Raw genomic sequence first — 25,438 nt, 5'->3', positions numbered from 1 at the left:
TAGAAAAAAACGATGTCGGTCTCCTACCCCCTCCCGCTGCGCCCCTACCCGATCGACAAACTCTCTTGAGGCCACCCAAATTTACCAAGTTAAAAGAGCGTTGTCGTCGAGGCCACCCCAAACCCTAGAGAAGCGTCGAGGCCAGGCCACTAATATGATTCCTTATTGTGCTTAGCTAGCTAGTTCAATGTTTGCCACTAATATATCCATCTATCATGTTTGAATAATAATTGCCATGTTGTAAATATTTGCAGAAACTATGGATCCGCACCCCCGACACGAAGCACAAGAAGCGGTGTTGGGGGAGATAATCGCACATGGAAGTGATGCCGTCTTGTCGTTTCTCAACGACACATGCACCGATGGTCTGGAAAGGCAGGATGAAGAAGCAGGCTACGACGACGATGATCAAACAATGGAGGAGGAAGGACACCGTGATGACGGCTCCTGTGACTGAATGGAGGGGGAAGGACACCGTGATGACGGCTCCGGTGACCGAATGGAGGGGGAAGGACACCGTGATGACGGCTCCGGTGACCGAACGGAGTCCGGCCAGCGGACGAGAGGACAAAACGGAGAGGCGGCGGCGGCCGGGGCAGGGGCGATCGGGGCAGAGGCGGAAGACATCGATCATAGAACTAGTCTCATACCATGCAAAGATTAGGGTTGTGAGAAACTGCACGACACCCTAATACGGTTGTGGCTCTCTTTATATATAGGGGTACACCACATGAGTAGGGCATTTTTGAGACCGAGCTCTATGGAGCCCTTTATTTTGAAAAATTCAAAATTCATAAATTTCAGTTTCAAAAATTCTGAAAAAAATACACGTGTATGGAAGGATGTAAAGTGTATGTGTGAAAATTTCAGGATGAAATACCTTGAACTGCGAGCTGCAAAAAAAATCATGGACTTTAAAGATGAAAATTTCAGGATGAAATACCTTATACTAAAAAGGCACAAACTTGTCTTTTTTTGTGTAGCTCACATTTTAATGTATTTCGACCTGAAAATTTACATACATGTACATTATGTATATAGGTGTATGTGTATTTATTTTCTTAATTTTTTGAAACTGAAAAGTTCAAATTTTGAAGTTTTCAAATAAAGTCCTCCATGAAGCTCGGCCTCCATTTGGCATTTCGTACATCATTTATACGAATACAACATACAGTTACGTACAGAAGCTCTATGTAAATATAGAGTCTAACACACCACGGCCAGGCAGAGCTATTTGGCATATCGGCAAGGCTCGGCGTGGTGGTTGGCCACGCCGCCGAGGAACGACGCCGGCCGCTCGTGCTCTGGCCGCGCGCGCCGACAGGTTATAGGGTCTCTACTATCTCCGGAACAAAAAAACATCCTAGAGCTGTGGTTCACTTTTATCGCAAGGCTGTGATGTCGTGCGATTCACTCTGCTCTTTTCAGCCCAGAGGAACAATTTCATCCTTCTTTTCCAACACCAAGCGAATTAAGGAGCTTGATTCTGTTATTCGCCATCCGCAAAGCAAAAAAGGGATCGAGATGCCGATCCGTGGCTTTATTCTTTGCCTCCAAACCCAAGCAAAGAAGCATGATATGCTGTGCGCTCGCTTTGGCCAAAGGCAAAGGCAAAGGCAAAGGCAAAAGCAATGTATGTTGATCAGCAAAACCATATGTGAAGCTAACACTCACAGTTGATGCCCAACTCCCATTCTTCTTCCTCCATCCTGTGTCACCATCTTTCTTCCCGGAGGAAACAGCACCAACATTTCTGCTCTCTAATGGACTCGCACAGGATATGTAGCTGCTAATTAAGGTACCACTATCCTTGTTCCGCTACCTCATATTAATTGCTTCAACTTATAGTTCTAAAAACTCGCAACTTTGTGAGCAAGCACTAGTTACGCGCAAACATACAACTGACTAAGAGATGCTCTTCTAGGTGCTTGCAAGTGGAGGAGGCGTGGATGGGTTAGATTATTTGAGCCTGGAGCTTATTCCGTTTGTTGGGCACCTGGGCCTTGATTCAGAAACTCATCATGGACAGGCGTGGATGGGTATTTTTCTTTTCTTACATATGCATGCTCGTTTCACTCGAGTTGTGCTCTTGACTCTTGTTATTGAGTTTTTCTGTCTGGCTGTCATGGTATTATGTGCATAAATCACTTCCTCTAAATCTTCGCATACACTACATATGTAGACACACCACACACACACACATCCAGTATGTGCCATTACGCAACTATGAAGATCTAATCTGCCATGCCTGCTCCTATTAACCGGCACCGAACAATAAAATGCATCACATTGATGAGACAGAGCTTGTTCTATCAGATCTTGAAAAAAAAGATGACACATTTAGGATTTAAGACTGTCATATGGTACATATAGTTAATTGCACATCCGAAATTAATCTTGATTTGATGTTTCTTATGGAAATGCAATTCTTCTAACCTTTCAACTTTGGTTCAACCCTTTTCTTGAGTAATAGGCGCAGTCGATACAGAGGGATTATGTCCTCCATATATCAAACTGATACAACCAAATAATTTATAGAAATCTTTTAGTTACCCACTTACCCTGATCTCCACCCCAGCTGTCCTCTTTAGTCATAGAACCGCTTGCTCAGTAAAGGTTCAAGTGTCATGTGTCGATGACCTATGTTGAAGTGAATCTGATTTAGGTCTGTCACAACTCGTTGCCCCGGGGATCGCCTGACGTGAGCAGAGGACGATAAGGTACTTGTGGAGTGGTCACCGGAGAGGTAGGGGATCCAGACGAGAGGAAGATCGAGCACGGTTCAGTTTATTTCTGTTCCCTCCCATCTCTGCATCGCTGCTTTTGTAGCTGCATGTCTGATCGACTGGCCCATGCACATGTAAACCACAACCCAGTAGCATTTAGCCTAATCCGTTGGTAGGTGTGGGTGTTACCATATCATGAGCATTCATGCCCAATTTAGTGGTCCTAACCAAAACTAAGAAACAGTTACCTTTTAAATAAGTATAAGTAATACTAGGCCAAAATTGATATATACGTGAATTAACCTCAGCTGATTGTCATAACCAGGTGCTGGGGTATGAATCACCCCATGTCGAGGCGGCGGTAGAGAATTTGATCGATTTCATTGAGAAAACTAAATATAGTGCCATATATTATAATGGATGGCATGGGTTGGCTGCTTCTGTGGTGCTTAGAGCTATTGTCGAAGACCCTCCGCCGTCTCTGATGAAGAATTTCGACAAGATCATCCACGTCGATTGCTCGAGGTGGAAAAGTCGAAGAGCACTACAAAGGAAAATAGCCGAGGAACTGAAGCTTGCTGAAACTGTAATGGCTATTTTTGATAAGCAAGATGAAAAAGATGATTTGGAAGGGTTAGATGAGGGATCTCGAGCTGAGATACAACATGTTGTGCCAGTAATCCATCGATCCCTACAGGAGCATAGATGTTTAGTGGTATTTCAGAACACTAGTAGAAAAGGGGGCAACGATTCAGGCCAGGGCAACCCATTAGTCCCGGTTCAGACTAGAATCGGGACCAATGGGGGCATTGGTCTCGGTTCATGAGCCCAGGGGGCCGGCCGGGTCATGTGGGCCATTGGTCCCGGTTCGTCTTGACCTTTTGGTCCCGGTTGGTGGGACGAACCGGGATCAATGGGCCTGGCTCCTGGCCCACCACCATTGGTCCCGGTTGGTGGCCTGAACCGGGACCAAAGGCTCCCCTTTAGTCCCGGTCCATGCCACGAACCGGGACCAATAGTGCTGCCTATATATACCCTCGCCCGCGTGCAGAGCACTCCAGTGCTCTGTTTTTCTGGGCCGGCGAGGGGAGGTGTTTGTGGTGCTCTAACTCACCTTCTATGCACATGAGGTGTTCGATAAAATGCCCGAGCCACACTACTTAAGCTTTCTCCTCTCGAAGCTCGACCTCAAAGCTCCATTTCCTCACGCCCCACCCCCGTCTTCACCGCCGTCGATCACCCGCGCCGATCTCGTCACCGACACCACCGTGGTGAGCCTCTTGTTCTTATCTTCTTTCTGAAACGAAAAATATTGTTACTTGTATGTTTAGATAGATACTTGTACCATTTTCTTACTTTTATTATTGAATCTTATATAGTGCGATGGTTTTGGTATCCGCCCCCGTCGGCCCTCGTCCTGTCTATGATTCAGATGTGGTATATACATTAATCTTTATAACTATTGGTTCATTTATTGTTTATGAAAATTATGTGGACCAACGTGACATAGATTTTATTTGTCTAGGATGTATGTGAACCGGAAATTCCAACCGACCCTATTGTCAAGAGGTTAAATTTAGTTGAAGAAGAAAACAATTTCTTGAAGGAAAAAATAAAAAAATTGAGGAGGAGAAGATGATATTGGAGTTGCATGTTGCGGATGTCGTCGATGATCACAAGATCAAGATGGATGCAATGCGCTTGAAGATTAGAAAGATTAAAAAATATGCCATTCATACCGAGACTTGGTATCATTATGCCGTTGGATCAATTGTTACCTTGGTTACGATTATGATCGCCTTTGTTTTCGCATTAAAATATTTTACATAGTTTCAATGTATGGTTTAATTAATTAGATGCTCTTGAGAGCTATATGTTGTTAGATGAGAACTATGTATGTACTTTGCTTTTAATGCATGTGATGATGAACTTCTATTAATTTGGACACTTAATTATATATAATGCACGGTGACAGACACACCTCCGAGTACATTAAGAGCGTGCATGAGTTTCTCGATGCGGCTGAGGCAAACAAGCAAAATGGTTTTATGTGTTGTCCATGCCCTGATTGTGGGAATACGAAGTCTTACTCTGACCGGAAAATCCTTCACTGTAAGGTTTGTGCGGGCCAAGATTTAGATGCGGGCCAGGCAACCAAACAGGCCGCAAAACTGCCCGCGCAAGCAACCAAATGCATCCTAAGTGGAAAAAAATGTGTTTTTTTCTCCATGGGCCATTCTTTGGCGCCAAAAAAATAACAAATTCTAGGGTGAAACGTGAGGTGCAGCCCAGCATCTCGTGTCGGCATCCCACCCCACTGTTTCTGCTAAGGAGATAGACTAAAAAAGCAAAAATGGAGTTGGACGATGGCAGCACGTGCGGGTGGTTGGAAGCCAACTCTGCTCTGCTGTGGCGCGCGCGCGTGATGAATTAGATGGAGCTAACCACCGAACCAAACCCAACCATGGATTCTTCTCATCTATACACTATAAGTATTCCTTCCATGAACTCCATCCGATCAGCAAGTGAAGTGATTCGATCGAGAGGTTAGCATACCATATCATCGGAGGAGGAAGAAGAAGGATCCAAGAAGACGATGGCGCGGGTGGAGGCCCTGAGCATGAGCGGCGCCACGGCGATCCCGGCCGAGTACGTGCGGCCGGAGGAGGAGCGCCAGGGCCTGGGCGACGCCTACGACGAGGCGGCGGCCAGCTGGTCCGCCGCGGGCTCCCCTCGCATCCCCGTCGTCGACGTGGCGGGCTTCGACGCCGCGGACCCGGCCTCGCCATCCAGCCTCGCCGTCGTCGACGCCGTGCGCGCCGCCGCGGAGGAATGGGGCGTCATGCACGTGGCCGGGCACAGCATCCCGGAGGACCTCATCGATGCGCTGCGCGGCGCCGGCACCGGGTTCTTCCGCATGCCGATCGAGGACAAGGAGGCCTACGCCAACGACCCGGCAGCGGGGAAGCTCGAAGGGTACGGCAGCCGGCTGGCCGGCTCCGCCGGCGAGGACGGGAAGAGGGAGTGGGAGGACTACCTGTTCCACATGCTCCACCCGGACGCCCGCGCCGACCACGCGCTCTGGCCGGCGCACCCGCCCGAGTACGTGCCCGTCACCAAGACCTTCGGGGAGCACGTCAGCGCGCTCTCCTCCCGGCTCCTCGCCATCCTCTCCCTCGGGCTCGGCGTCCCGGCCGACACCCTCGAGCGCCGCCTGCGCCTCACCTCCGGCGAGGCTGAGGCCCAGGTGGAGGACGACCTGCTGCTGAAGCTCAAGATCAACTACTACCCGCGGTGCCCGCAGCCGGAGCTGGCGGTGGGCGTGGAGGCGCACACCGACGTCTCCGCACTCTCCTTCATCCTCACCAACGGCGTGCCCGGCCTGCAGGTGCTCCTCCCCGGCGACGGCCAGACCTGGGTCACCGCGCGCGACGAGCCGGGCACGCTGGTCGTCCACGTCGGCGACGCGCTCGAGATCCTCAGCAACGGGCGCTACACCAGCGTGCTCCACCGCGGGCTCGTCAACCGGCAGGCAGTGCGCGTCTCCTGGGTCGTGTTCGCCGAGCCGCCGCCCGACTCCGTGCTGCTGCGCCCGCTGCCGGAGCTCCTTGCGGACGGCTCCGAGACGCCGCGCTTCGAGCCGTGCACCTTCAGGCAGCACCTCGAGCGCAAGGTCCTCAAGAAGAACAATGATCAACACGAGGAGGAGGTTAAGAAGCCGCCGGTCGCCGTTCAAGAGAAGGAGAAGGAGGAGGCCACAAAGCCGCCGCTCGCCGCTCAAGAGGAGGAGAAGGAGGAGGCCACGAAGCCGCCGGTCGCCGGAGAGGAGCAGAAGGTGGTGAAGAAGGAGCAGGGTGAGCAGGAGGAGGCCAAGATGGCGCCGGTGGCAGCCAACCTAGTGGAAGTTAATTAATGAGTTTAATGAACTCATCCTACAATAATTACCATAAGGAGTATTACTCACATGGGGTAATTGTACGAATAAGTGTGCTTGCCTATTGAGAGCTGATCAGAAAAATATATTAATTTTGCGCTTTTGTGTGGCATTTGTAACGATTTTTAGTAATGTAAGTTATGATGTTCTAAGTAGAGTTAAATATGTTGGAGGTGCCTCAACTTGTCCTGCGCGGTCAGTTTAGTGCCTAAAATTATTATAAAATACATAAAATAGGTGCTCGAATTTGTCTGACTGTGCAAATACGATGCCTCCATTTGTATCCAGACGTACGTCCAGCCCATGTGACGTGTCAATGTGGCGGTGGCCCAACTGTCAGTGGCTCGGAGCAGGGAAGTCGGTGACCCGGACATGAGGATTTTAAAAAACCGCTCAAATTTTACTTAATCACATGGGAAACCCCACAAATTTACGGATTATGTTGCACGCATAGGGGGTCCACCAGGCCATACCGTGCTTAGTAGATACTCCCTCCGTTTCAAAATTTTTGTTTTAGATTTGTCTAAATACATATATATTTAGTTACATTTTAGTGTTAGATACATTCGTATCTAGACAAATTTAAGATAAGAATTTTGAAACGGAAGGAGTATATACTAAGTCGAACTTTATATATTGCGTTGTTATGCATAATGTAATTTTGGAGCACCGGCACATTGTGTCCATTTTTTCGAAGGTCAAAGAAACAGATTTTTATAGCTAAAAAAACTTCTGACATTTTTTGTACATGCACACATAGAAGTGAGATACAAAAAAGACAAATACATGCAAAAATCAACTAATTTTTTTGGCCGGATTATTGTATTTTTTGCAGGGTAAAATATAAAAAAATTCAAACAAAACTTGAAAGTCACTTAGAACACATGCATACGTTTTATTGTGAAATTTTTAAAATTTGTATGAAAATTTTAGCCAGTTTTAAAATTTTCAAAAAAAACATGCTCAGTGGCCACCGTGCTCAAAAATTCCTCTTTGGTTGCCATGTACCTCTCAAACTTGCTCAGTTGATGTATATATATGGCGCTCGTATGGGTCTACACACTTAATTTTCAAGTTCTTTATTTTTATTTTTCACTTATTTTCACCATTTGGAAAAAAAGGTAAGAACAAAATAAAACTGCCATAAACTTAAAGAAAATGTTAGTGCATTTGAAAAGTGTTCAACATGTTGTTGGAAAATGTTTCACATGTATTAAAAATTATAATGCATTTTTGAAAAATGTTTGGCGTGTGTTAAAAAAGTTTACAACATGTATTTTTAAAAGAGTTCAACGTGATTTAAACAATTATTGTGTAAATTATCCTTACATTTCTATAAACACAGTTTACAGAAATGTAAGAAATTATCCACATAAATTAAGTTCAGCCTCTTCAAAGTACACAATAATGATAATGGAAAAATATTAAAATATAAAATATTTGCATATTGATAATTGTATTTTTCAAATGGGAAAATTTATGCGTTATGAAACTAAACAGGAACTTGGAAAAAATTAAAAATAAAGAAATTTGTAGTGTGATACGTGGATTGTATTTAGTATTTACACAGCTTTGTAGCTAATAGTTGAATTCGAAGCATACTGCGGCCGGCTCGCCAGATCGTGCCGTTGTTGAACATGATGTGCCAGGTTCAATACCTCTCAATTGAGGGTTTTTTTTCATGTTATTTCTCGATATCATACAATGTTTTTGATCGCTTTTTATTGATTAAATAAATATGAGGGAGGGTTTTGTAAAAAAATCCCCATGTGCGGGCCACCTGGCGCCTCTTAGACACTGATAGGCGAGCCATTGCCACGTTTGTACGCCACGCGGGCTGAATGTATGTCCCGATACAAATGGAGGCACCGTATTTGCACGGCATGGCAAGTTCGAGCACCAATTTCACGTATTTTGCAACTTTAAGCACTAAACTGACCGCCTAGAACAAGTTGAGGCACCTCCAGTGTATTTAACTCTTCTAAGTAATTAAGTAAAAGAGATGCATGGTGTGATTCAAATATGATTATTGCTTTTATCTGTGTCTAATATAATCTCGATCGGTGGATGATTGGGTAGTCCCATTCTGCACAAAATATGTGCAATTTAAGGCACAAATGTGTTTTTATACTTGTCTCTCGTTGGGTATTGAGGTCCAGAAGTAAAATGTGTCCTCTTTGTGTTGCAGGCGAGGATGATACCCATCTTGTGCGCCGTATCGCAATTCCTTTGGAGCTACATCTACTCATTATGTGCTTAAGGATACATGTGCGCCGAGTAATATATCAATAATTTGATCATAAAAAAGACATGGATAATAATCTGTACAGGCTTGCCGTAAAACAAGTATATGCAGTAAGTTTGAATACTTGGTGATGATTTGGATTTATAACCATCTACAATATGGTTAACAATCTGCAACATACTGTTGATATCTAGAACCAGAATAGTCACTCAAACACTCATCCCTACTATGGGGACTTCAAGATCTGAGACATACAGATTTGCGACAAACAGAAGGTAGGTGAAATATATATTTTAACAGCCATATACAGATCATATCTTAGCTTTTTGCCTTCAGCTGAGCCAGCAAGATCTGCAGCTTATCTGGTCACTTTGGATAATCTTTTAGTATCATTCAGAATTGATAAGACATGACACCAAGAATAGATTATCTGAATGAACTAAGATTCAGATCTGAGTTAAAAGTACCCAAAATACTAAAACTGAAATACGAGATAACAGATATCTAGTCTTACCCAAAGGTGAGGCATGACACCAAGAATTGCTTATCTGAATTCCAGGCATTCATACTGCCAATTTTATACTATGATACATTAGGTTCCAAGTAAACAAAATATAATACCATAAACACACATTGCATCTCTATGGGTTCATACCCAAATCATATCGTAAAGTTGCACCAAAATTTGACTAGTTTTTCCTTTTATCAATTATCAAGAATTGTAAAAAGATTGCTAAACTTGAATACTGAATATATGGGGTATATTTATCACACACACTCGTATATTTTTTGTCTCCAGTAGGTATATTTATCACACCCACCAAAAGGAGGATGCAAGTAAAAGATAATTAACAAGTGATGTGAGAAGCTGAGCAAATTCCTGAAGGAATTGCATATAGTACGTTATGTTCTTGAGATGGCCTTGCACTGGTTACAGAGAAAAAACATGGCTGACAGTTACGACTGTCTGAAGAGTGTGTCAAGGGGAACGCAATCTGGGGCCTAAACCTGACTGTGACAGAGATAGTCCTAAACAATGCAGCAACAAACACAGACTATAGCGAATGTTTTTGTTATCAAGAAAACCACTGGATGATCTTTAAGAAAGTAGAGTCGATTGAAAAAAAAACAAGGCAAATGTTCAGTTCAGAGAAAAACAGAGACATCAGGCGGATAAATAGGCAAATATTTCAAACGCTGACCAAAACAACTAAATAATTTTAGCATCAACATGCTAACCACTACAGCCCAAAAGGATATTCTAACGAGTATAAATCTCACAGAACCATGAAACAGTCAAAGAAATGAGGTTGATTATTCTCATAACTCGTCTACATCAAAAAGAAATGAGGCGGCTCATAGTGGACGAAATTCAAACATATTGCCCCGGTCAAAGAAAAGAAAAAGGGCATTGCTGGGACTTACAGTCAAGAGCGTCTTGTGACCATAAATTGTCTACATAAGAAAGAAACGAGCCGGCTCATTGTGGACCTAGTCCATAAAAACTGCGCCGCTCATCTTTAGAAAAGAGCATGGCTGAAACTTACAGAATCAAAAGGGGAGCACAATCTGAGACCTGAGCCTGACAATGATATCCTTATCAGTACAAGTTTCATATCTCGAGCTTATCTTAAGATCACACACCACATGCAGCATTGATTCCTTAGTGTGGTTAGCAGCTAAAGTGAAGTGACTGATACAATACCAAACGATGCAACGAAAAGGCAGAATTATATAAGTATGAGAATCATGAATAAGAATGTATTGCAAGCAGAATATTTCATAGAAACATTGCTTATAATGCAATCTTTGAATTAAACTAATTCTGCGACTTCTTAAAAATATCATGTGCTGAGGATAATCAGCCGCATTCCATCATCAGCTTAAACAAAACATACAGCAGGAAACATGTGTGTATATTTGAAAATTTTAAGTATTATTAAGAGCACTAGATAATATCTAAAAAAAGATGTCAATAAATGACAAGTCAATTCTTTAGGTCAATAAACAAATCTATTAAGTACAAAGATAAACAATATATCAAGAGGGGAAATTAATCCATTATTGAGTTCAAGAAAACATGAGTCGGATCAAATTGGCAAATATTTAAAATGCTGACCCAAATGACTCATAATTTTAGCATCAACACTCAAAGCAGGCACTTCAACCCAAGATGATATTCAATGAAATATAACACAAACATATATAAAGAAGTCATAGATTAATTCCCGATCGTACTTGTTAATACACATCAACAAAGAAGCCTAATAGTTGATCTAGTTAATACATAGTGGAGCTCATGTGGGTACGGAGAGCTAGGCCGATAAGAAACACCACCACACTCGACACCTCTCAGATAAAAGGCTAAGCGTTCACAACATAATAACCAGCTGGGGCATAGTTAATACATACTGGAGCTCATGTGGGTACGGAGAGCTAGGCCGATAAGAAGCACCACCACACTCAACTCAGCAGCCCTCTAAGTGTTGACAACATAATCGTCGGGTCAGATGAAAGGCGGAGCGTTGACAACATAACCCTCTAGTGTCAAAAAGAAGGTATGTTGAACAAGAGTTTGCTTGAGCAAATAATGAGTGGCAGTGATGCCTCCGGTATGGAAACTGGCAATCAACTTGCCATCGATATCAACTTGAAACAGCCATTCATCACAACTGATGAGAATGAGCAACCCACCGTCGTCTCCAGGCACGACCATGACAACTTGTTTGTGTTCGGAACACTGGCACTGCTGCCTGGTCTCCGCAACAGGCAATTTAACCCGACACTTGAAATCCCAGACCTCTTCTTGGCAGTTAGGCATCACCCAGATATCAATGGCCGTGCCTTGTTCATTAGGACCGAAGAGGGCAAGCATGTCACCCATCATAAACACCCGAGCGTCGTGACTAGCAGGCGCCAACCGGGGCACGGATATGCCTGAACGACTCATTGGTGGTGTCGAATACAAGTATTCCAATGTCCGTGTACCAGTATATGCTGCCTCGGAATAGGATTCCGGCGCTATCTTCCAGCAAGAGCAGACGAGGGCACCCTATGCGCCTCGGCGGCTCGGCAGAGCCTAATGTGAAAACAAAGGCGCCATCTTCAACCCCTCGGAACAGCAACAGGCGGTACTTTCCGGTAGGGGGGTGAGGGTACATTCCCATAGCAGTGAATCCCTTGAGCTGGTGGAGAGGAGCATACTGCCGAGTTGCCGGGTTGCAGATGCAAAGGTCGAACGACGGGACGTGGCAGAGGAGGAGGAGGCCGTCGCGGGAGGCGCGCACATACAAGGGGTGAGTGGAGGACGGTTTCCACTCGCAGGGAGCCTTTTTCAGTCGCGCGACGGACTGTAACCGGCCGGCGGCGGCGACCCCTGCACGGTGGTCCAAGGAGACGATGTCGGAAAAGGCGGCGCGGAAGTCGTCGCTGCCGTCGAGGAGGGGGAGGTCGGGCTGGCGGGCGTGGTGGGAGAGGAGGAAGTCGCGGCGGGCTGACGGTGCGGCAGCGGAGCAGGGGTTTGGGGGCCAGGCGGATGAGGATCTCCCAGATGGCGATGTCGTCCGGGAGGCCGGGGAAGAGAGGAGTCGCATCCGCCATGGTCGCCTGCGGCTGAGAGTGGTGGAGTTGCGGCGGCGGCGGTGGAGGTAGGTAGGTTAGGTCATCTGAGACTGAGAGTGGTAGAAAGAGACGGCCATTTGGGCTGCTCTCAAACGGGCTGGGCTGGGCTGGGCTTGGATCCACTTGAATGCATTTATTTAGCGTGTAAAAACAGAATAATAAGAAAACAAATAGAGATTATGATCCTTGTGTAGTTTTAGATTATTTTTGTTTGAGATCTTTGGCAAACATTGAAATTCAGGCAGTTTTCAATCTTATTAGTTATCACACAAATTAAGTCGTATCGCACCTCTATCACGACGTATGTACTTTGGGGCTATTTTTTCTAACCTTATGATCGAGGCGCTCACCCGGCTAATCTAGCGAATTTCGGAACTAATATTTGCTAGCCTTACGTTTTGGTTTAGCGAATAGCTAAAGCAGCGGTATATGCGCCTCCTCTGGTTCTACATAAATTGAATGTGAAACTAAACATCAGATGTTGCTGGATCTTATGACAATTAATGGTCCTTGACACGGCAACACGCGTCGGGGCATTTCTGCGCAGGTTGGATGGGAGCAACGGCCCGTTGATTGTGCTACCTGAAAACTTCTTCGACGGCGAGAGGAAGATGATTTTTTAGAAAATTAAAAAATGTATACAGTATTTATTAACATATTTTACGAAAATGAATTTTCAAAAAAAAAATTATCACATGTTTTAAAAAATAAACCAGAGTTTACAAATGGAGAAAATATATTTGGAAAAGTATATATATTTTTTGTATTGTAGATATAAATAGTTTTCACATAATTATATGCTTTTTTCATATTTCATATATTAGTATTGTACATATAAATAGTTTTCTCCATGAACTAGGTAAACAATTCCAAAGTTTGACCTTTAAAAAAATATATGTATGCACTACATTGTAGAATGGATGGAGTATTAGAGGAGAAGAAAAGTAATAACATTCATGCAAATAAAACGTTCATCGTGTATTTAGGAAGTATTTTTTTTAGTCTATAAATTTGCTTTCATACTGGTTGACATGCCAACAACCGGTTGACTAGAAACATAGATATATGATACATAAATAAAAATCCATGGGTGGATTGAAAAAAAAAGTACATCATAGAGTGAAAAGAAAATGAATTGTAACAAGACCTCGGACGGATGAAAATCTCTCTCCAAAATAGAGTGCAATCAAGTCTTTAGGAAAAATATCAAACGATCCTCATATCATAGGACAAAATCCTTAGGATTCATTCCTAACTACAGTATGTAGTAGTTTATCTGCAATAGCCCGTAGTCGCTCAAAGATAATAAGTTCCTTGCATATCTAAAAACAGAAGATTGATACTGCTTTTTCTTAAACTAGCATAACTGAACAGAAGATGGATTATATGAGTCGATGATCTTTAGTAATAGAGCTATAATCATGTCATGTAAGGAGCTTCGTCGTATCATACAACAAACAAAACTTCACCACTACAAATACATACAAAAGCTGTGCAAAGGTTACACAAGTTAAGCATCTCCAGCTAACTATAGTAAAAAGTCTGGTTCAAATACTGTAACAGCCCCTCACTCCTGTGCTGGGGATGCTCACAAGATCCTCCCGACAGAATCCGGCTGAGATCATAGCAGTCATCTTTGGCCGGTTGACCTCGGTTTAGCACCGTTCGACGAGTTGAGGTGCAGAGAGACAAAGATCACCCCGATCACGACAATCAAGAAGCCGACAAGCGTGCTGAAGAAGAGGGCCCCGGGCTGCCTCGTCTGCACAAACCCGTACACTCCCCCGGACGTCACCAGGATGACATCGGTCAGACCGTCGCCGGAGAAATCCTCAAGGATCAGCGCGTGGGTCGGAGGCGCGGGGAGATCAATGGATGTCAGTAGGCTACCATCAGGAGAAATCACCACGGCCTCCTGGTCTCCGCCCGCAATGATCACCTGCTTTGGGTCGTACGCTCGCAGAGAGAAGGTCTTGAGAGTAGGAACCACGACGTTCTCCATCATCCCTGATGGAGATGGAAGGTTGGACCATGTTGCGCCTGTCGATAGCTGCCATCTCCACATCGCGTCGTGACCAAGTAGGCCTGGGGTGTACGAGGTCACCTACAATGACAAGCAAACATGTCAGGGCATTTATTGGAAAAGCGAGTGCCATCCGACTTGCTGCATCTAAAATCGCTAAATATATATACTGACCTCTCCCCTGCTTGTTAGAAAGATGATATCGCCATGACTTCCTCTTCTGTGTTTATGACCATCATCCCTCTCGAGCAGAACTGGGGTTGCCACCTCTAAGCCAGATGGATCAAATGACCTCCCAAAACTTCTTGAAAAGTCACCATGATGGAACAGGTTGAGATGGTTGTAATGGCAGATAGAAACATTGAAAAGTTGCTCCCGCACTGGTACACCGGATGTAGCAACTGCCCAACAGGGTTTCAGCACCTCCATGGACCCGCTAACAACAGTTTGCTCAGCACCATTTCCACCGACAACCTACAAAGAATGAACAGACTTCTTTTATAACGATGCTTAACACACAAGAAAAAAAATGTTGGGCCTGGCAAAGAAGTGATATACTCATATATGACATGCATGAATTCACTAGGAGAATTGGAGCGAAGGTAATTGCTCATCTCACGAGACGAGTAGTAGCTCATACAAGAACTAAGGTGAAAGTGTTCAAGAAAATTTGATATTGTTTGAGAAAGATTTGAAATTTTAAACTGTCGGAAGGAATTCATTTAGTTGTGCAACTATAGCCTACATTTTGGCGATCATTTATGACAAGACAATGCATAATTTCATGAAATGGAACTTCCTACTTACTAGGACAAACTGATAGCAAGACAACATTAAATAACAGTACATATAGAACAAATTCAGTATCATCTATGTTGATCTTTCAGCAGAAAGTTCAATCTCTATAGAACATTTGAACTAATATGTTTACTGATTGAAAAGACCCAAAGAGGAGCTACAGTAGATCATAAAACCTTGTGACAATAGTCGAGAAACGAATCTGTAGTACCGCTCGAAATTACGGACATAAAATACGAGCAGCAGAGACCTGAAGAGTATTCTCCTGACCCAAAAATTGTGGTACATATGAAAAAAGAAGTGATTTGCAGCTATAATTTTGACATTTCAACACACCTGAACATGATCAAGAACTCCATCTCCATTAATATCTGCATGAAGGCCTCCTTCTGTCAAATGAAGCTGAACATGGTAATCACAAAAACAAATCAGAGATGATTGACTATAAGACATTGTTACAGAAACATAAAACTTATCAACACACATGAATTACGACTCTCTTAGAAGGAACTGGGCTGCTCAAGAAACTCATAATGTATACCACAGACTGATCTATCAAACATTCAACTGGCATTAAAAATGATGGTTTAATGTCCATAAACGATGCCAGGCATTTTACCAACAGTTATTGCCATGTAAAATAAAGGCAATCAGCCAATACGTCCCTATTAAAAATTAAGTAATAAACATGTAGAGCGTAAAAATCAATCATAGATCCATTTTAGAAAGCAGGATTGGTTCTTAAAAAACTAAATGAGCTAATGTGTAAGAATGGCAGAGTGCAAACAACAATAAATCACTGAGATGCATCTTGTACCTTGCAAAGCGTACGTCCAGAAGCTAGATGAATAGCCTCTATCCCTTCCTTTTCATGTGCAACAACAACATTGGGAACCCACCAAACTTGAGTATAATTAGTGATTGTAGGAATATAAACTGTGTGCAGAGACTGCAATAGAAGCAAGATGTTACATATCAGTACAAGTGTGCAATACATGTTAGAACTTTGACGCTTGTGCACTGTAACTTTGCTTGAGAAAAGTACAAAATTTGAGCGCAGATAGAAGATATGCAATTAAAAAAAATAATGAGTTGGAAAAACTAGATGGTTACAGCATGAAGATACATCCTGGAGGTGAAGGCTACAATACTATGGAGAACACATGAAGATAAGTACATTAACTATTAACTATAGTATTGATCCCAAGTTCCCAACAAAACTAATCACACAGATATTAGCATCAAGCCATCAGTCTAGAGTCTTGCACCACTGAGCCAGGGAATGGCAGATTCCAAACACAAATACTTATTGTAAGTATATCTCAAATTTGATCAGAAAATAAACATGAATAATAACCTGTATATCTCAAATTGTAAGTATAGCTACAGTAAGTTTGGCGCAATAAAAGAAAGAACAGATTATATCTGTAAGAAGTGCATGAATATATACTAGCTACCACAAATTCCAAAACAGACCGCATTATGCAGATAGAAGATGTGTCATTCAAAAATTGATGAGGACAAATTAGATGGCAACAGCATTAGATACATCCTAGAGGCGAAGGCATGGAGAACACATGAAGATGAAGCACATTAACTACTAACTAGGCTTTACCCCAAGAAAACTTATCACAGAGATAATAGCATCAGGCCATCAGTTTAGAGTCATGTGCCACTGAGCCAGTGAATGGTGGATGCCAAACATAAAGACACATTGGAATATATTTCTAATTTGACCATAAATAGGCATGAACAATAAGCCCTACAGGCACTCCCTAAGAGAAGTACAGGCAGTAGGTTTTGTTTTACAGTTATCTACAATAGAGTTATCGATTTGCAACATACTATTGATATCTAGAACCAGAATAGTCACTTGAGTAGGGATGCAACTTTGTGACCCTCAGAGTATCCTCTGACCCTCCTTACTTCAACCAAATAACTAAATTTTCAGAACTCATGTGACTTCTGAAAATTTAGTTCATTTGGTTGCTCTGGTTGAACTGAAGAGGGTCAGAGAATACCCTAAAGGGTGCCCACTTGCACTCCTACACTCGAACACACATCCACACTATGCAAACTTCAAGATAACTGCACTTGTTGCCGACCTGCGACAAACACAAAGGTAGGTGCATTTTGAATTTAACAGCCATATATAGATCATATACCTTTTTGCCTTTAGCTGAGCCAGCCAGATCTGCAGCTTTCCCAATCACTTTGGATATTCTATTAGTATCATCCTTTCCGAGTGGATTGTGTTCAACAGGCTTGTGCACGTTATTAACAACATTTTTTCCTTGTGTTTTCTTTAATTCTTTCCTTTTATGCTTCCTAAAATGTGCAAGTTGTAGGAAAGTATCCTCTCTCCTATCCTGAAAAAGGACGAATGTCAGATCAGAATTAAGTACCCAAAATACTAAACTGATATACAAGATAACAGATATTTAGTCTTACCCAATGGTGAGGCATGACGCCAAGAATTGATTCTCTGAATTGCCGGCATTCATACTGCCAAATGATACGAGACATTAGGTTCCCGTAAGCAAAATAATACTACTATATAAACACACATATCATCTCCATGGTTGTATCCATATCATATCGTGAAGTAGAACCTGAATTTAATTAGCCTTTTCTTTTAGCAATTTTCATAAATCGGCATGAAGATTGCTATGTAGGCCACCTCCCTAGTCGAAACATGATCAATTTTTGGGTTGACGAAATATTGGCAGCAGCAGAACACGATGGTGATTTATAGTTGCTAAAGTGGAACAAATGGATGTCCATAATATGTTCTTTGTAGAGTATGAGTACAAGCAAATAACTCTCGTAAATATCAGAGGGAACACTGACGCTGTTCAAAACATTGCTACCTATCCAAGAAGATGATCATGATAACTAAATCAAGCTAACGAAGAACAAGTGGTGACAGAGCATATAAGACTTGTTTAAATGTGAATATGACCACTGCAGATTATTTTTCATTACAAGGAGTGGTGGACATAATTCTCACCTCACCAGGATGACGGCTGTTAAGGGCGTGAACATCAAGCTTGTAATTATGCTGTGGTATCATCGCCGAAGCATCTGTTGGCTGTGCCTGGAGGTTCTGCCATGTAAAGAGAAAAGCATAACAATCATATGAGTCAGACCTTTGTTCATAGCTTATTCACATGCTAAATTGGAACAGAGAGCACACACACAGAAGCGCTGATGCCATATGACAAGAGTCAGTGATGTTAAATCTATTTATGGTACATGAAATAAATTTCCTAAACATGGGGCATACCTCATTCTTCCGGCTCCATCTTAGCGCGCCGGTACGGCCAGAGAAGGCATAAAGCGCAAAATGACGCACGTCTACGTTGCCAGCCTCCGAAGCCTGCAGGACGGACATAAAAGCGCAACGCCAAAACAGCTTAGGTTTCTACCAAGTTAAGGGGTGAACATCAAGAAATATTGCCACTTCTGTGGTACTTCTGAAACAGGACAACAGTACAGGCTAAACGATGAGCTCGAGGAAATAACCTGTTTCTCGCTGGCACTTCTGCGGTGCTCTTCCCTGCCGTGTTCGGAGGTCATGAAGTCATCGAAGAGATCTGCGGACTGATCAACAGGTTACATTTTTTTGCTGAATGATTTTAACCAAGGGAATGCAGGCAGAAGACAATGAGGGATGGTGATAGCATACATACATGGTGCTGCATCTCCATCCTCCCTCCGACGATGACGAGCCCGGCGTCGCCGTGCTTGAGCGTGTAGTTGGTGACGGAGACGGCGACCTCGCGGTGGTGCGCGGCATGGGGAAAGTCGTCCCCGAGGCTCGTCTCCCAGAGCTTCTTGAGGTTGTGGTCGAAGCACATGACGGCCCAGCCGGAGGTGACGACGACGAGCACCTGCTTGCGGACGTCGGCGTGCTTGTAGGAGCGGTCGACGGCGCCGACGGCCATGGCGACGGGGCGGCGGCCGGCGGCGACGCGCACGTTGGCCGGGAGCAGGGAGATCTCGGCCATGACGCGCGCCTCGTGGAAGCCGTCGAGGGCGGCCGCGGAGGCCAGGCCGGCGTGGGCCGGGAGCTGGAGGACCTGGATCTTGGCGTCGTGGGTGGGGAGCAGCACCTCGCGCCGGCCGTCGCCGTTGAGGTCGGCGACGAGCGGCGGCGGGAGGCGGTCCGCGTCGTGCTTGATCGGGAACCCGTCGTCCGACAGGTGGTACCACGCCTCCCGGAAGGAGAAGTCGCCCTCGTGCTGCGGAGGAGTTCGCCGGAGGAGGAGGAGGTCAGCTAGGGTTCCGAATCGATCCGAATCAGAGGGGAGGAGGAGGAGGGGAGCGGGGTGGGTCACCTGGAGGGAGAAGAAGACGGCGAAGGCGGCGAGGAGGAGGACGCCGAGGTCGCGCTTCCGCATCTTGCCGGCGGCGGCGAGGAGCTCCGGCGACCGGCCACCGGAGCAGTGGATCTCGGGGGGGGAGGGGGGGAAGAAAGCAGAGTGTTTCCACTAGCGCCGGCCACCGCTCGCTGCTGCTTCACAAGACGGACGGGTGGACGGGCGAGCCCAATGGGCCGTTCGGGAATCACAAGCCCCCTTCTGAAAATGTACAATGAAATGAGAACTATAAAAAAAAAATATGTGTGAGGTGAAACTCACTCGAAGATTTAAAATGACGTTACGGGCTAAAATGTAAAATGAAAATACTGTTTAGAAAAAAAAGAGTGAACATTTATGAGCACTGCGATTCTAGGGTTGTATACTTTTTTGCTGAAGATAAGCCAACTTCCACCGCGACGATCGCAACCCCTCCTCCCCTCTTGCCAGCGGCCTTGACGGTTGTTAGTGAGCGGAAGGAAGGCCGGGAGCATATATATACTGGTGAGGTTTTCTCTATTTCTTTCTTCTACTAGTAACTATGCACGCGCAACGCACGCGTAACCGTTTGACTAAGGAGTGGATTCTTATCATGATGTTTACTTCATGTGTCTACATGCCTTTGAGTTGTGATTAAGTCATGCACCTTAACATTGGCTAGAAAAAAGGACGGCATACAACTAGTCTATGTAACATCCGCTTTTGTAACACTAGTAGAAAAGGGGGCTTTGGTCCAAGTCGGGTAAGCCTATTAGTCCCGGTTCAGTCCAGAACCGGGATCAATGGGTGCATTTATCCCAGTTCGTGTGGTTAAGGCATTAGTCCCGATTCACCTGGGCCCTTTAGTCCCGGTTCGTGGCACGAACCGGTACTAAAGGTCCCATTTTCAAACTCTCCCCCCCCCCCGACCGCCTTTTCAGTTTTAGAAAAAACAAAAGAAAATGATGGAAATGTCAAAAAAATAAAATAAAATAAGTTTCCCATGTGATATGTGGTCTAGTTGTTGGGAAAATTTACAAATATGAATTTCGACTTTATTTACAAAATCTCTCTGGAATTTGTAAAATGGGCATAACTTTTGCATATGAACTCGGATTAAAAAGTTTTTTATATGAAAAATCATCTACTCGAAAAGTTACATCTGATGGAGACAGCCTACGGCCTATTTGCAAATTTGTAGAATCCTCAAATTTCAAAAGGAAAAAAAGTTATGCTTAAATTTTAGTTTTTTTTAAATTTTCATTAAATCTGGTCAAACTACTTATTCAAGAAGTATTAGTGTTACTAAATAATTATTCAAGAATATTAGTGTTATTAAATAATTATTTCAGTTTTTTTGAATTTTGGTCAAATCTGGTCAAACTATGGTCAAACTGTGGTCAAGCAATGGTCAAACTACTTATTCAAGAAATATTAGTGTTACTAAAAAATTATTGTTTTTTAGAACAATAGTTTCAAACTCAAACAGTGAAATGTGTGACTTCGTGCTTAAGCTAAACTTCTGAGGGTTAATAGGATTGACATCTTACTATTGTCAGGAAAACAACGAGTGCAGACTTGGAAACGAGGGAGAATAGAACCCGAAAGTTAAGTGTGCTCAGGCTGGGGGAGTGGGAGGATGGGTGACCGTCCGGGAAGTAAGATGATATAGAATGATGAGGGGTGATTAGAGATTAAATTGAGCAGTGATGAGGGGTGATTAGAGATTAAATTGAGCAGTGATGAGGGGTGATTAGAGATCAGAGGTTAAAATAATTACGAAATTTGAAAATAAAAAAAATCAAAAAAATCAAAAAAATTAAAAAAAATTAAAAAAAATCAGAAAATTTCCTTTAGTACCGGTTGGTGTTACCAACCGGGACTAAAGGTGGACCGGCCACGTGGAGGGCCTGTAGTCCCAATAAGAATCATTGTCCACTACTGTTTCATTATGAACCGGGACTAGAGGCCCTTTTTCTACTAGTGTAAGCAATCCATGACAATTATTTCAAAGCCGGATCGGAGAAACGCAAAAGAAGACTGCTCCATGTGTAAGAGGGTTGACCTTTTGCCGATGTGTTCGTGACATCTTTAAAAGGGCATACGTTCAACAACCTTGGAAGATGGTGCAGACGATGTGGCCGTAGCCTTCATAGCTTGGCAGACTATTCATTCTTTTTCAAGGTATTGTGGCTTCTACTCTTCGGTCAGACAAGCATACCACCCTTAGCCACCGGTTCGCTTTGGAAGAAAATCATGGTTACAAAAAGAGCGTTGGCATCAAAATACTGAGATGCTTTGTTTGCTAATGCAAATAGTCACGCAAGCTCATTTTTTCCCCACTTGACAAGACAATAGGCTGGCAAGTTGGTTATTGGACCAACCTGGCTCCAAAGCCTCTTATCTTAAAAACCTTGGTTCGAGTTGGAACCACCAAGATCTTTGTTATTAAACAAGATAGTTTCATTGTACCAGTGAAATCCTGGACACTCAAAATTAGAATGTTGCTGCTAGAGCCAACAACATTTTCACTGTCGGAGTTCCAATAAGAATCATTGTCCACTACTGTTTCATTATTGTCTTCTACGCACTCAAAGGTTGATGCCAATGTTCAACTGTCCCTGCCTTGGGGATCACATGATTCTACAATTCATTGTTTGTCGGCATGATTCTTGCGAAAATGTTCTCTTCCAGGCTTGAGGTGTGTTTTATTCTTTAACACACACACACACACACACACACACACACACACACACACACACACACACACTCCATCTGACCACATGATTCGTCTAGGAAGCAAACCTCAAGTGTGCATTGTCCATGGTGCAATGCGCAATATATCCCCATATTTGTCTTTCCTAAACTAGGTGTTACTTTTTTTTTTCTTTTGGTGACTTAATAACTCGGTAATTGGTATGTATCATTTTGCAAATATATGTAATGTATCGTTAAAGGGGAAGTCTGTTGTCGCCGTCATACTCCCCCTCGCACGATCCTCTCCTTTTGATACGTCCTCCCACTCCCTCAGTGCATGTTTTATCTGTCCATGAAAATCATATTTTTGTGTGTGATCCCACTAGAACAGAATATCATTGACAAAAGTTTACTTTCATTGACGAAAGAACTTTTACCAAACCGTGGCATCGTTAACAAATCCACTAGTTGCGGGCAAAACAGAATATTTACTTTCATTGACGAAACTGTGGCACCATCATCAAATTACTATGGTTTAGGGTTTTGTTTGCTTATTGTAGCCAAAGCCATCTTTCTATATATTTCGTTAGGGTTTCCTATAAACCATGGCATCGTCAACAAAGAATTATTAAATATTGCAACCTAAATTTATGCCATGGTAGACCAAACATGATACAAACTTAGTTCCCGAACTAGAACTGATACATGATTGATCTAAAACATTGCATTAAGAAAAGGTTTGCATAATCGCTTTGGATAAACCCTAGAAACTAGATCTCGTTAGCCAGGCCGAGGACGATGGCAATGATGTAGATCCGGCACGTCACAAGGATGTTCTTGAAATCATTTTGGTTATGTGCGAGTAGCTCCATGATTGGGACGATCTTAGAGTTGGGTGCGAAAATGCGAGTCCATTTCTGGCGCAGGAACTCAATGTACTCATCCTCCCACTTCCAGAAATTGCACTTCCCGGACTGCTTGGAACAGAAAAGAAAAGTCCAGAAAAAATTCCAAATTTGAACCGAAGTCGGAAACAACAAGTCAATAATTACTGGCTGGTTCTGGAAATGGTAGAAGTTACTTCTCATATTGGCGGGAGTCATCAAGATATACCACCTCACGAACCCGCAGTTTCAAGTGGTGCAACATATGAATGACACAGGAGTGATGGGTTCATTAGCTAGTGTAGCCGACGGACTAGGAGGTCTCAGAACCTTTTAACATTGCTACGAGCAGTGTGGAAGAAATGAACAGAGACTATCTAGATAAAAAGAAGAACATGAACAGTGAGGAGACTGTGAGCAACATGGCGTTTGGAGAAGAAGAAGGTTGCTTCACACTTTTATTACCATTGGGAAAAAAGAAGAAGAAGGTTGCTTCACACTTTTATTACCATTGGGCGTTGCCAGTTGGTTGCTAGTTGTTAGCTGTTGGGAGATAGATGAATTACTGAAGCTTGGGATAAAAGATAGGTGCATGAATACAAAAGGTGTGAAACGATGAATCCAAAATGCTAGAATACTAGTAGTAAGGGGACGGATGTAAGATATGAGGTGCATTTACCATCGTGTGCAACATGATTTTTTCCTGATTTACAATTGCTATTAATTGCTTCCACAACGGTGACAAATTTTCTTTAATGTATGGTAGCAGAATGCATGACTTGGAATGCTCCTTAGGTGGCGGCAATGGCCATTGTATGAGGAGCGGGTCAAAGTTTGGACCACTAGGCCATTCAACATAAGTTCAATGTTTATACTAAACTTTTATATTTATTTAGAACATGTTCGTATACAATCACATTAATAGTTAATACATTAAAATAATAATTATAGTAAGTAATGAGATGATAAAATTTTCCAAATATGATTAGTTATATCCTTTATGCCCATTGTTGAAAGATGTGTATGCATTGTACTAAATTTAAATTCTATTAGAATTGCATTTCTAATTTTCGTTGCATTGCGCCTCAAAGAGACATTTAAACAAAACTGTTGCGTGAGAAAATAATAAAAGCAGACATACACCTTCATAGATCAATCGTGGTATTCACATGATCATGGTGTATATATCTATGTGTGCTACCTTAACGCGTATGATTTCGGAAATATCCTGATAAGGGTTTCTAGTTTAGAATTATATACACGTAAATAGAAATGTCTAGAGTATATAAAATATTTAGGAGGAGCTTTCCACTGAATACTAGCATGCTACTGTTTTTTTGTGTGTGTGCCAAATGGGTCTCACATAGTACACCGGGTTTGGTATTGTGTTTTTACAAGCATGTGCCCTATATTTGGTATTAGGATAAAATCGATCTAGTTAAGATAACCTTCTATGCGACCTATAGGGTGTTCATAAGAGTGAAACTAACAAGTAATCCAACTAAACTAGGAACTACATATTTGACTGATTTTTTTCACGGTGGTTACCACTTTGCGGTTCGGTAATCGTGAGGAATGGCGATGGTATGTTTTGAGGTGTCTGTGTGGGATGTCCTCCCAGTTTGCAGCTGCACAGAGGAAGCGGATATTTGCTTCACTTTTATTCTTGGAACCGACTGTTTATATATCCAGAAATTCCTCGCCTCTTAAAATAAATGGAATGGGAACTTTAAAAATATGTAAAGTGAAATTCCCTCAAAGATTAGAAAAACATTGTGGGATAAATGGTAACATTGTTTATGCTAATGCTTTTTCTATCCAAAAATTAAAAGAATCATCATTCCAACTAGTAAGATCATGGTGTCGAGTGTGGTGGTGTTCTCTTATCGCCCTAGCTCTCCAGCGTCATGGGTGTGCAAGGGGGAGCCGACGCATGTGCCGACGCCCGGGCGGCCAGGGTGCCGTATTGTAGCGGTGTCATGGGCACTAGTAGAAAACAGGGCTTTGATCACAACTCAATATACACATTAGTCCCGGTTACGAACCGGGACTAATTTGAGCATTAGTCCCGTTTCGAGCGGCTAAAGGCATTAGTCCCGATTCAAATGAGACCTTTAGTCCCGGTTTGAGACACGAACCGGGACTAAAGGGGTTCGTGTCTCAAACTCTA

The 25,438-nt window shown here is 43.2% G+C and overlaps 3 protein-coding genes and 1 pseudogene across 3 annotated transcripts; 2 read left to right on the top strand and 2 right to left on the bottom strand.

Annotated features, from left to right (window-relative positions):
* Positions 1-1,657: 1,657 nt before the first annotated feature.
* Positions 1,658-3,552, top strand: LOC119318910. The gene is made up of 3 exons (XM_037593469.1): positions 1,658-1,798; positions 1,925-2,039; positions 3,052-3,552. The coding sequence occupies exons 2-3, from the start codon at positions 2,022-2,024 to the stop codon at positions 3,550-3,552; spliced, it is 519 nt and encodes a 172-aa protein (XP_037449366.1). The 5' UTR covers positions 1,658-1,798; positions 1,925-2,021.
* Positions 3,553-5,130: 1,578 nt separating this feature from the next.
* LOC119314263 (leucoanthocyanidin dioxygenase 1-like) lies at positions 5,131-6,817 on the top strand. Its single transcript, XM_037589006.1, has one exon. It carries the CDS (start codon positions 5,323-5,325, stop codon positions 6,637-6,639), a length of 1,317 nt encoding a protein of 438 aa, XP_037444903.1. The 5' UTR covers positions 5,131-5,322; the 3' UTR covers positions 6,640-6,817.
* A 4,292-nt stretch (positions 6,818-11,109) lies between these two features.
* Positions 11,110-12,614, bottom strand: LOC119318822 (annotated as a pseudogene).
* A 1,290-nt stretch (positions 12,615-13,904) lies between these two features.
* Positions 13,905-19,846, bottom strand: LOC119319147. The gene is made up of 11 exons (XM_037593632.1): positions 19,688-19,846; positions 19,040-19,591; positions 18,873-18,950; positions 18,634-18,726; positions 18,358-18,453; positions 17,799-17,852; positions 17,513-17,716; positions 16,165-16,296; positions 15,684-15,749; positions 14,724-15,023; positions 13,905-14,630 (listed from the first exon to the last, which is right to left on the bottom strand). The coding sequence occupies exons 1-11, from the start codon at positions 19,748-19,750 to the stop codon at positions 14,157-14,159; spliced, it is 2,112 nt and encodes a 703-aa protein (XP_037449529.1). The 5' UTR covers positions 19,751-19,846; the 3' UTR covers positions 13,905-14,156.
* Between the last annotated feature and the right edge of the window lie 5,592 nt (positions 19,847-25,438).

Source organism: Triticum dicoccoides, chromosome 6A (genome assembly GCF_002162155.2).
Source record: "Triticum dicoccoides isolate Atlit2015 ecotype Zavitan chromosome 6A, WEW_v2.0, whole genome shotgun sequence".
NCBI lineage: Eukaryota > Viridiplantae > Streptophyta > Magnoliopsida > Poales > Poaceae > Triticum > Triticum dicoccoides.
Note: the sequence above shows the minus strand (reverse complement) of the source record. Positions and strands in the feature narration are given on the sequence as shown.